Source organism: Suricata suricatta, chromosome 1 (genome assembly GCF_006229205.1).
Source record: "Suricata suricatta isolate VVHF042 chromosome 1, meerkat_22Aug2017_6uvM2_HiC, whole genome shotgun sequence".
Classification (NCBI taxonomy): domain Eukaryota; kingdom Metazoa; phylum Chordata; class Mammalia; order Carnivora; family Herpestidae; genus Suricata; species Suricata suricatta.
Genome location: NC_043700.1, coordinates 77,236,478 through 77,249,427, shown reverse-complemented (window position 1 = coordinate 77,249,427; position 12,950 = coordinate 77,236,478). Strand labels below are relative to the sequence as shown.

The window sequence follows — 12,950 nt, the reverse complement described above, 5'->3', positions numbered from 1 at the left end:
TCATTGCTTATGCAAGTTTTGTGTGTAACAACTCTTTACTGTAATCCATAAAATAGGAAACTAAAGTGTTCAGATTAAGTTTCGAGGTTTTAGTAATTATATCTAAAATGAGTGTAGTAGTTAGTGGACAATGAAAACAGATACAATGCTTTTTAAAAGAGCTATTTATTTTTCATGAATCTCAAAGACACTACAATTAGAGGAATAAGTCAAAGGCCACAGTTATTGTATATGGCATGCGTAATAAGAGACACACTATGTAAACAACATATATTGATTGGCTAGATTCACTAAATTAAGTGAGATGAGAGAAAAAGCAAAAACAGGACCTTGACGGAGAATATACTCTGCCTGAAAAACTTGATTTACTCTGAACACACCACTAGATAATCAGAGTACCTTTTCTTCAACTTCAGAGGAGTTTACTGAATCTGAATACTTAGGATACCTCATACAAAACTGAAATTCAGTTAAGTTAAAGAATAGAAGATTATGTTAACAGGGATTCCTTTTTTTAAAATTAGAGTAAAATAATACTTTTTAGTCTGAACAATTCACAGGATTAGAATCTGTATTTTCAAAGTTGCTTTCTAAATACAGATAAGATGAATATATACTATACTAAAATGGTATTTTAGTAATTATTGGTTACAAGTTTCTGTTAGAACTCTTTTATGGATTTCTATTATAAAATTAGAAGTGTATTCCTACATAAAAAATATTAAGGTACTCATTATTATGAAGTCTCATTTGTTTTGCAGCAAGTATACAGTCTTAGAGAAGTAGGGAAAACAGAAGTTGCCAGCATGTTATAATGATTTCATATGAGCTCAACATGCCAGTCAAAACCTATGAAAGCTTGTTACCCTGAGTGGTGGAGAAAGAAATAAAGAATATATATACATTTTTTTTTAGAAAGAGACCATTTTTAGGGCAGTTTTGATTCACAGCAGAACTGAGAGGAGGGTACAGAGATTTTTCACCCCCCGCCCGCCCCCACTACCATATGCAGAGCCTCCCTCGCTGCAACATCAGAGTTCACCCTTGGTATTGTGGATTCTATGGGTGCGGACAAATGTATAATGACATGCATCCATTATTATAGTATCACAGAGATTATTTTCATTGCCCTCAAAATGCTCTGTGCTCTGCCTGTTCATCCTTCCTACCACTGCCAACTCCGAGAAACCTCCAATCTTCTCATTATCTCCATAGTTTGCCTTTTCCAGAACGTCAGAGTTGAAATTATATAAATAATTCCACATTGTTGGAATTATACAAATTGCCTTTGCAGATTGGCTTCTTTCAATTAGTAATATGCATGTCAGGCTCCTCCATGTATTTTCACGGCCTGACGGATCATTTCTTTTTAGCACTGAGTGACATTCCACTGTCTGGATGTACCACCATTTATTACTCTATTCACCTACTGAAGGATACCCTGGTTGCCTCCAAGTTTTCACAATAACTAGTAAAGCTCTATAAACATCCACGTGCAGAGTTCTGTATGGCTAGGAGTTTTCAACTCCTTTAAGTAAATACCAAGGAGCACTACTACCTAGCCAAAAGGTTGGTTAAGAGTATGTTTACTTATGTAAAAAACCACCAAACTGTCTTCCAAAGTTAGTATACCATTTTGTATTCTCATCAGCAATGAATGCGAGCCCGTGTTGCTCCACATCCTTGCCAGCACTGGACACTGGAAGTGTTCCAGATTTCGGCCATTCTAATAGGTATGTAGTGGCATCTTGTTTTATTTAACTTGCATTTCCCTGAAGACATAATGGGAAGCATATTTCATATGCTGATTTGCCATCTGCACATCTTCTTTGGGGAGGTTTCTGTTAAAGCACACCTTGGCCTACAGTTTGCTTTCTTACTGTTGAGTTTTAAAAGTATCTTCTAGGGGCACCTGGGTGGCTCAGTTGGTTGAGCGTCCGGCTTCGGCTCAGGTCATGATCTCACAGTTCGTGGGTTCGAGCCCCGTGTCAGGCTCTGTGCTGACAGCTAGCTCAGAGCCTGGAGCCTGCTTCGGATTCTGTGTGTGTCTCTCTCTCTGACCCTCCCCTGCTCGTGCTATCTCTCCCTGTCTCTCAAAAATATATAAAAGTATCTTCTATATTTTGGATAGCAGTCCTTTATCAGATGTGTCTTTTGCAAACAATTTCTCACAGCCTTTAGCTTGTCTTTTCGTTCTGTTGATACTATGTATTTTCAATCTGAAAATATCTGCCACCATGTGAAATTTCTTTTATTTGGTGGCAAAGAATGGGAATCTATGAATTTTTAAGACCCAGAGTAAGAACTTGCACTCTTCATTATCAAATAAAAGTAAAAGAAAATTTACATGGCTACTTAGTAAAAAACATACTAATTTGGAACAAGATAAAAGACCTCAGGCTGAATAAAAATTGAGCTAACATATTATCTGGACAATTTCCCTACTACCGTCTCAAAGTTATGGTCCCACTTAGTCTGAATCTACATCCTGTTCTCATCAGAGCTCCTGGTGGATCTTCTCTGTCCTACGTAATCAAGTACCAAAGATCAAGACTAGCTGTGAACCATTCGATTAGCTAATTATCATTCTAAGCTAATTTACAAAGCAGACAATTTGTTCTGAAAATGGTGCCTACTGAACCACTGCTTCTGTTTTCTACCACCAACAACTGCAAGCACAGGAGGGAAGACCACCCACCCCAGCCCTCGAGCCTACAGACAGACCCCTGTATGATGATTTTTCTTAATCCCTTATGAAGGGGAAATGGCCAGAGAAGGAAGAATTAATTGACTTATATTTCCATGGTTTCTGCTCCACCATTCTCACTCTTTTATTCAGAGGCTGAGAGACTTTTTTTTTTCCTTAGAAATTTTATCCTCCAAATTACAGTGTTTAAAGCTCTTCGTAAAATCATTAAGCAAACTCAATCAGCAGAAAGAAAAGCAAATATTTGTAACTGTTTATGCCAAAAGTATTTGCATTAAAGGATCAATCCACTTTCAACACAATATATCGAGACAGTAAGTACATTTAAAAATTCTATAGTCAATCTATCCCGTCACTCACTAGCTCATTTCCTCAGGTCCACACTTCAATTTTTCTGAAGAAATTTAAAGAAATATTTTGGTAACTTACAATCTGATGTGATATTAAGGAAAAGATATGTATTGCATGTTGATTCCCAGTTTTACAACTGACTTGCTGTGAAACACCAGGCAGTTCACTCTGCAACTTATTTGTAAAATAGAGGGAAGGCAATTTATTAGCTGTTAACTCGTGGTCCTTTTGCCACATCCTGACTATGGACCATCCTGACTAGCATATTTTAAAAAGTAGTAAGTTCCATAGTTTAAAAATTGGGGAATTTCACATTAAATCCAGATTTCTACTTTCTTTTTTAAAAAAATTTTAAGACTGACAACACCAGGCCTACATTCCCAAGTGGCAATAAAGGCTGAAACTGAATAGAAGCTACCCCCTTTGCATAAAAGCATGGAACCTTGCTCTTATATCACCTGCCCGACGGTGTAGCATCTAAGTTTTTGATGAAATACATCATCACCTCTGAAGTTTCTTTCAGCTCTAACATTTAGAGTAAGCCACATAGCAAAAGATCCGTTTAACCTAAGTTTCCACTTTACTTGAATATATGGCTAATAACATCTGATCACCTTTGAAGACAAAATGAAATAGGAGTAGTGACTGCTTAGCACAGTGACATGCATGTCGAGAGTGCTTTAATAAATAGTAGAGGTTACAAACACAAGTAACAGTGAAGGAGAAGGCTCAAAAACAATTCTATGATGGTCAATCTAATCTACATCAAAACTGACATGCTGATTCTTCTCTTCCTAACACAACACTGATCGCATCAAAAATCTGCTACTAGCCTCTAATTTTTAGAGATCAAGTCTTTATTCACTATGTGTAAAATAAGATGCAGAGGAAAAAAAAAATGAAGGTCCTGAGTAGGCTTACCTCAAGATACACTTTAAAATTATGATAAACTTGGAGTGCCTGGGTGGCTCAGTCAGTTAAGTGTCCAGTTTTGGTTCAGGTCATGATCTTATGGTCTGTGAGTTCAAGCCCTGCAGCGGGCTCTGTGCTGACAGCTCATAGCCTGGAGCCTGCTTCAGATTCTGTCTTCCTCTCTCTCTGCCCCTCCCCCGCTCATGTTCTGTCTCTCTCTCTCTCAAAAATAAACATTAAAAAATATTTTTTTTAATATGGAAAACTTTTTGGCATGCAGTTTTCAGCAAAATCTGCTGTAGCGCTTTCTGTTCCAATAAGGGCCATTCTTAGTTGCCATGAATAATTAAAGATGCATTCAAAAGTTTCTACAGGGATGGGGGCTTACTAAAAAGTTTATATACCCATGGGAATCCAATAGAAAGTAAACAGCCAGGGACCAGAGAGGCCAGTAAATGAAGAACACTGGGAGCACCAGCCATTCCTTCAACTCTATGTTTCTTTCTACTGGTCAATCTGATTCTGTGCTTGCATCCACTCTATTCATTCTACACCACCCTACTCTACCAAAATGCTAGAGTCTATCGTCTCCTAATTTTAAAATTTCAAGCACACACAACCCTTCACCTTACCACCCTCCACATCACTATCTCTCTGTATCAAGTCTTGCTAACTTGCCTGTTTCTTGTGAGTCATATTTCTGAGAGAGGCAAAAAATTAAAAATAAAACTACGAGGGGTGCCTAGATGGCTCAGTTGGTTAAGCATCAGACTTCAGCTCAGGTCATGATCTCGTGGTTTGGGAATTCAAGCCCCGTGTCAGGCTCTGTGCTGACAGCTTGGAGCCTGGAACGTGTTTTGGATTCTGTGTCTCCCCTCTCTGCCTCTCTCTCTCAAATAAACATTTAAAACAAAATTTTTAAAAATAGAAAATAAATAAAACTACCATACAATCCTACAATCCCGCTTCTGGGTATATAATCAAAAGAACTGAAAGCAGGGTCTCAAAGAGATAGTTGTTTGCACATTCATGTTCATAACAGCACTGTTCACACCTCTTGTGGAAGGTCCATCAACAGATGAATGGATAAACATAATGTGCAATATTGTTTAGCCTTATAAAGGGAAGATATCCTGTCACATGCTACAACACAGATGACCCTGGAAGACACTTTCACAAAAGGACAAATACTATGAGCCCACGTCTATGAGGTATCTAAAAGAGTAACCAAATTCATAGGAAAAGAAAGTAGAATGGTGGTTATCAGGGGCTGAGGGAGGGAAAATGAGGGGAAGTTGTTTCATGGATATAGATTTCCAGTGTTGCAAGATGAGGGAATTCTGGATATATGCCGTGCAACAATGTGAATCTACTTGACACTATTGAACTGTACACTTAAACGCGTTAAAATAGTAAATTTCAAGTTACATGTTTTTTTATCACAATTAAAATTTTTTTTTTAATTTTTGAGAGAAGGAATGAGATTTGCCCAGGTAATCTTTGAAGCAAACTATACAAGTACGGACCAGTGGCAAGCCTAGGGACTGACTGCTGGTATACTTATTTGACAACTTTTTATTAAGTGCCTACCGTTTCCAACACTGTGCTAAGTTCTCAGCCAGGGGCCTGCTCCTTCTCTGTTCAGCTGGCCATACCTACTCACTAGGCTTTCCTTACTTAAAAAGGGTTGATAATCAGTATCTCTAAAACCATGGCATTTTCACTTTTGTAAGTAAAGTGCGTATTTTTATTGCCTTGTATCCTGCTATATCGTTAAATAAAGGGTTTTTAATTTTGTTTTTTTGTTTTCTTTGTCCCTGGCTGTTGCTACTGTCACTCTGCTGAAAAGATACAGTGCAGTTCTTCCGAAAGTGCTGCGAAAGAGCACTTGAAGAAAGCAATTCTAGGGCACAGAGTCCTTAAAAGAAACCTCACTAACTTCAAAATTAAGTAAGCGGCAGCAGTACAACACCTTCCAATTCAAAGCAGTGTGAAACAAAACAAGGATCTCCTTCAGACTCTTCTTACTTGGCCCACATACGAGGGTACAAAGAGATGGAATTCCTACCATTAAGTAATTTCATTGGCCTCAAATCTGTAACTGTAGGAACTATTACTTCAAAGAGTGGTTAAACTACTTGCAGAAGCTGCTGACTACAGACCTGCATTAAATAAACTGCCTATTAAAACATGTAACACAGGCTTAGGCAGGAAGGTTTTCAGTCCCTATCTAAGTGGATACTCCTGCCCACTCTCAGCCTCTGTGACCCTGTCTCTCAGTTTTCTTCTCATCACTAGCAGTTCCTCTGGGCTCCTCCTCAGCGAGTCGTCCTTTCCTCCCCAGCCCTGAACAGAGGCGTCTCCGCAGCTGCGGCGCGGCTCCTCTTCCCCACACCACTGCCTGAGGGAATGGGAACTCACACCTAAGCTTCCACCTGCCCGTTGATAATTCTCAAATCTACACCCTGAACCTTGACTTCTTTCTTTGGGTTCAGATCCATGTATCTTACCACCTCGTGAAAGGTCCTCTGTCAGAAAAAAAAATGTCAGAAATCAGTGACAAAAACTAACCTAATGAGCTTACCCTTTCTCACCATCCCTGATGTTCCTGAACTCTGCATTCCGTTTCTGATTAATAGTAAAAAGCCACCAGCTGCCAAACATGAGAAGAATTCTAAACGCCCTTTCTACCTACCTGAACCCCTACCCATATTCCCGGAACACCCGTGGTAACAATCAATCCCAAGCCTTTTTGATCTACTTCAAATACATCCCTTTCTTTTGAATCCATCTGCCATGGCCTTGGTTAAATCCTAATTTTCACCTGGGCACACATACCTGGTCTTCACATTGCTCCAGCCCTAGCAGTCCCAAAACTAAACTTTATCAATTCTCCTCATTTAAAGTCTAAACTCCCTAGAAGTCTGACAGTAAGCATAATCTGATTTTTGCCTATGTATCCTAACTATGACAATTACACATTATTCCCTGCATGAATGTAAACTCCTTATGTACAAGGGCTATATAGTACCATTACAATCACAATAATTGTGCTGGATGTCAGGTACTTCTCCAGTCTTTCTCGCCTGGCTTCACACCTACCCAGCTTTCAGAAATATTAAATTACTTGCAGTTCTGCCATTATGCGATGCCCTCCTGCTTCTGTACCTTTATGTACACTGTGCCCCTTTTAAAATGCCTCACTTTATCCTCACCTGAGTCGGCTTTATACTGATCTTTGAGATTGCGTTGAACTATCACCTCTTTTAGAAAACTTTTTTCTTTTTGTAAGTTTATTTATTCTGAGAGAGAAAGCATGGCACAGCAAGGACAGAGAGTTGAAGGAGAATCCCAAGCAGGCTCCACACTTACAGTACAGAGCTCAATGTGGGGCTCAAACTCATGACCCACGAGACCATGACCTGGAGAGAGATCAAGAGCCGGGAAGCCTGACCGACAAAGCCACCCAGGCACCCCTAGAAAAAATTTTTAAACCATTGCTCCTAATATTCCATTGTGTTTCCATAGTGCCATATGTATTTACTGGACTATACTGTAATTGTGGATTTATTTGCCTGTCTTTTCCACCAAACTATGAGGTGCATAAGGACAGAAACAGTGACTATCTTTAATGTATTCCCAGTACCTAATACAGTGCGTGGCCCTTAGCAGGCCCTATATAAATATCCAATAAATACAGCATGAATCTGTCTTGTAATAGGAATCCCACATTACATCTCTACATTGCCAGTCTGAGTTTGTGATCAAACAGAAAACAAGAGATAGAAGAATATCTCTCTTAAAAAATATATATAATATTCTACTGTGTAACATTTTAGATTCAAAAGGAAATATACCCCAAATGCACAGTCATCTCAATTCTATTTTGGAGATAAGTTATGTATTTAATCTTGAATAACTCTCTTTAAATTGTATATGTTACTTTTAGAGAGGGAAAAGAGAGGATAACATTTCTGGCCTAAAAATTATGTGTATCACAACAAAATATTCCACACTCATTTCAAAGATGTCCCAGTGTCAGCTATAAAAACTAATTTTTAAAAATATTTTCTTCGGGGTCTGGGTGGCTCAGTCGGTTAAGTGGCCAACTTCAGCTCAGGTCACGATCTCACAGTTCGTGGGTTCAAGCCCTGCATCAGGCTCTGTGCTGACAGCTCAGAGCCTGGAGCCTGCTTCAGATTCTGTGTCTACCTCTCTCTCTGCCCCTCCCCCTCTCATGCTGTTTCTCTCTGTCTCAATAGTAAGTAAAAAAATATTTAAAAAATTTTTCTTTTAAATTAGCTATATTCAGTAAAAACTATTTTTTTCCAAAGGCTCAATAAATTAAACACTGTCCTATCAAACCAATTTATGTTTATAAGTACTGCCTAAATCATTCCATTTTATATCAAGTTGTTTAAAACAGGCCCCTCATCAGAAAGTAAATATAAGGAGATTTTAAGATCGATGGATAGAGCCAGAGACTCCGTCTGCATCTTCTTACTCCACCACACACATTAATGGAACTCAAATTATAATCATAAATGTTATGTTAACAGAAGAGCTGAGTTTTTAACCACTTTTGTCAGAGTACCAAATATGGACTCCCACAGCCATGCTACTGATTCAGGACACAAGGAGGAGAGCCAAAGCCTCGCCCACATGGAAGAGAAGAAAAGTATCATTACAGCTCTCTTCACAAGACTTGCTTCAAGCTTCCTCTTTAAAAAAAGAATCATTTGGTAACAGCTTTATTATCTGAGGACAAAAACAAGGCTTAAAATTCACTTAAGTGCTCAACCTTGTGCTCCATTAATATTCTATCCTTTTGCGGTCACAAATTTTAGAAGCAAAATGCTAACAATCGGAGGACAACTTTCCTTTCACATATGCTGAAAATATCCGCTTCAGTTAGCAAGTTGCTTTTTTTTACAGAACTGTATAGAAACAGTTTCAAACAGAGAGGAGGCAAACCACAAGAGACTCAAATACAGAGAACTGAGGGTTGATGGGGGGCCAGAGGGAAGGGAAAAATAAGTGGTGGGCATTGAGGAGGGGACCTGTTGGGATGAGCACTGGGTACTGCATGTAAGCAATGAATCATGGGAATTTACTCCCAAAACCAAGAGCACACTGCATATATTCTATGTTAGCTAACTTGACAATAAATTATATTTAATAAATAAATAAATACCACAGAGTAACTTATTGAAAAATAAGTAAATAAATAAAATTTTTGAAAGCTGTCCTTCTATGTCTAATAAATCAATTTAGTATCATATTTGAGTATAAAAAATTTTTTCAATTTTTTCTTAATGTTTATTTATTTTTGAGACAGAAAGAGACAGAGCCCAAGCAGGGGAGGGGCAGAGAGAAAGGGAAACGCAGAATCCGAAGCAGGCTCCAGGCTCTGAGCTGTCAGCACAGAGCTTAACACGGGGCTCAAACTTGTGAACCATGAGATCATGACCTGAGCCAAAGGCAGTTGTCTCACTGAGCCACCCAAGCTAAGTACAAAAATTTCTATAATAGTTTTTAAAAAGAGAAACAATTTGTTAGCAAACTGAAGAAGACTTTAAGTTTTCTTGAATTTTAGCTGGAGATGCTTTCTACAAAGTTAAAATGGTCACATGTAAGACAGAGTATTCTTTGGTTTCTCGGTCTGACAAAAAATTTCCTTCACACATATTTTTCTTTCTGAGAGCAAAGGAACAAAAGAGCATTAAATCAAAACATAATGCTAAAATGCAAATGATTTAAAATTCTAATAGCAAATGTATCTTTATTTGAAAACTTCTCTTGAATAACCTCCTTAATAACATGATGAACATGACTTCCTACATAAAAGTTAACAAAACTAAGATGAAGTGTTTTGAGAAGATAGTGCCATACAGATTCTGAAATGCTAAGTCCTTACTCCTTTATGGAAGTAGTTTTGTGTGGAGGCAATAAATCACAAACATATCAGAAATGTTCTTGTGTCCTTTTCCCAATTTCTGAAGGATGGACAATTTTAAAAACACAAGAGTAGAATAAGCAGCATAAATGAATTCAACTTTGGCATCAAAAATGTTCTATCTGGCCAAACCTAGTTTTAGTATCTTGTAACCATTAAGCAGAAAGTTTAAACCTTATTTCCATTTTAAGTCCCTCCTCAGGTACAAAGGTTGAAATATGCATTCTAGATTAGTAAAGGAAAGGCCTGATCTCTTTGTAGAGGTTTTTCAGCAGAGGTTACAAAGATCAGGATAGAACAGCATGCTTTGTAACTGAAATGAAGGAAAACATATGATAGTAAGAGAGTAATTTTTTGATCGAGTAGCCGTTAGCTTTTCTTACCCTGAACTGTATTTTTGTAGAAGTTACTACTTCAAATCAATAATAAAATGACAGAAAATAGGTTTTTAGAGTGTTCCAAGTAAACAAAGCCATAATTTCTAGTAAAAAAGGAAAACCTATTAAACACTCCAATACACACTAAACCCTCCCGTGGGCAAGCCTCCATGGAAAAATATAAAAAGATTTAGTTGGATTTTCCACTCAGTTAAATCAGTCCTATAACTAATGAAATGATGGCTCTAAAAACCTCATAAAAGTTAACACTATTTTAATCATTTGTCTTCTTAGTATCTGAGTTAGAAGAAAGACTCTTTAGAAATAAGAATTCAGATCCCATAGAGTTGTAATGTAAGAAAATAAAACCATAATCTGCTTATCTTCCCTTAAAAAATAATATGATATCAGATTATTTCTTTAACTCAGAAAAAAGGGTAAGTGGAATAAGTCACATATAAAGATGTATAATCAAAAGATAAAGTACACTTTGTATCGTGAGCTGCAAAGGCAGCACTCATATTTTAAAGCAAAATCCAAAAATTACAGTTCCTCAGTAAGAAGTGTGGCAGAAAAGCAGTTTGTTCATTAAGTTTTTCAGGAAAACAACTTACATTATCACCTGGTAATATCTAGTATTATTGGCCTCATGAGGCTATGTGGTCACTACACAGAAATATAAACACACTTGGAATAAAATTAAGAGACTACCTAAAAGAGCCCTTATTCTATATGGCTAATGTTTCAGTACTTATATAACAGAAGCAAAAACTAGATTAAAAGTATTCTGCAATGGTCCAAATATCATTTCAAGTTTCTCTAATTTACAACAGAACACAAAGTATTTATTTAATACATAAACCTAGAAATCATGTATGAGGATGTACATTTCCCAAAATGTATCAAAGAATATTTGAATAAATATACTCAAAGAAAAATAAGTTACAACTAAGACTACTTAAGGGCTTAACAACTAGACTGAAACCAGCAATTAAGGGACAACAGTGACATCTAGTGGACATTTCAAATACAGGCCACACACGTTGCGGATCAAAACATTTTTTGTGTGCCACAGATTTCAAACTGCCTGAGGACTTATATGACCTTTAATTTTAAAACAAAACAAGCCAGCTCTGCTCCCCAAAGGCTTCTCAGTATGAGTGACCCAATCATGTGATAAATAAAAAATGTTTAATAAAATAGAAAAAGTACATATCTGAAGTCTTTAAAGTACTAAACACTGATTAAATGTTATCATATATGACTAAAAGAAGGGCTAGCAAAAGGTCCAATGTAATTATAAAAAGAATTTAAAATATTCTGAATAGAAAAAGCACTGGAGTGAATGAATAAACTTACAAAAAATGAAGAACTGATCTATTTGTGAATTTATTTAAGTATAGAAACTATATATTAACCAGTATCGATAGACACAATAAGAAATGTTTTTAAACTAAAAGAATCTTATTTGAGACAATTTTTCAAAAATCAATTAGTGCTCAATAAAATTTATAGGTTCATTCTTTAAAAGTAAAGGAAAATGGGGCCCCTAGGTGGCTCAGTCAGTTAAGTGTCCAACTTCAGCTCAGGTCACAGTTTGCGAGTGCAAGCCCCGAGGTGGGCTCTGCACTGACAGCCCAGAGCACGGAGCCTGCTTTTAATTCTGTGTCTCCCTCTCTCTCTGCCCCTCCCCTGCTTGCATTCTGTCTCCTCTCTCAAAAATAAATAAAAGCATTAAAAACAAAAAAGCAAAGGAAGGTAAGTGGAATAAGACTAGGTAGTCATCTCAAAAATGAGAAACTTAACTCAAAGGATGAAAAAAACAAAACAAAAAGCCAAAATACCTGTGGATGACAATGTCCTTACTTATTCTTATTTGTCAATACATAAACCAATTTCACAAGAGAACACCACCACATTTAATGAGTAAGTAACAAAAATATATGTGATTTTTATTAAGTATTTTATTACTAACTCAGGGAAGAAATAGAAATGTAGAGACAGAATCTTATAAACACGAAGTCAAATAAGAGTCCAGGCCACAAATTAGATATGTCTTCCAAACATCACAGGTGCTTCCAGGTCTCTCAGAACCACCTAATTTAAAAGATTTTAATGATTATTTGAGCTCAAAGATTTTCTGACAAGGAAAAAATGAGAAGGGCCAGAACTTTACAAACACGAAGTTCGAACTCATTGAAAGTACCTGAATGTAAATATTTTGGGACTAACAACATTCAAGTCACAAAAGCGTTATCCTAATAGCTTCAAAAAGTGACACAGCATATGAATACAATGGGGATGGAGTCAAACAACGGACCGCCGCCCAGGAGACAAAAGATGAAGAACTGAAACGGGCAACAACAGGGACGGGTTGTCAGAAACCGAGGCTGAATGAAAGAGCCTTGTGGAAAGTTACACCTTCCGTGATTTCATTTGTATGACGTGCTAGCACAGGCAAAACTGACCTATATAATGAATGAACGAATGCGTGAACAAACGAAATTAGAGCAGCACTTCCCTCTGAGCGCAGGATAGAGGTAGAGATGGATCAGCAAGGACTATGAGGAAATTTTACACAGTAAAGAAAATATTCTGTATTTTAATAGAAGTCTGGGTTATAGATATGTTTGCATTTGTCAAAACT

At 37.2% G+C, this 12,950-nt stretch overlaps 1 protein-coding gene across 4 annotated transcripts in view; it reads right to left on the bottom strand.

The window, feature by feature from the left end:
- The window catches only part of ANAPC10 (anaphase promoting complex subunit 10), a 101,190-nt gene that overhangs the window by 32,579 nt on the left and 55,661 nt on the right, over nucleotides 1-12,950 (bottom strand). Inside the window, exon 5 of one of the 4 annotated variants that reach the window (XM_029956009.1) lies at nucleotides 12,338-12,400. The exons of the other annotated variants lie outside the window; for them this stretch is intronic. Within the exon in view, the coding sequence (XP_029811869.1) occupies nucleotides 12,350-12,400 (51 nt within the window). The 3' untranslated portion in view covers nucleotides 12,338-12,349. Of the gene's footprint in view, nucleotides 1-12,337; nucleotides 12,401-12,950 lie in introns of those variants that run through there. 4 annotated transcript variants of the gene reach the window in all.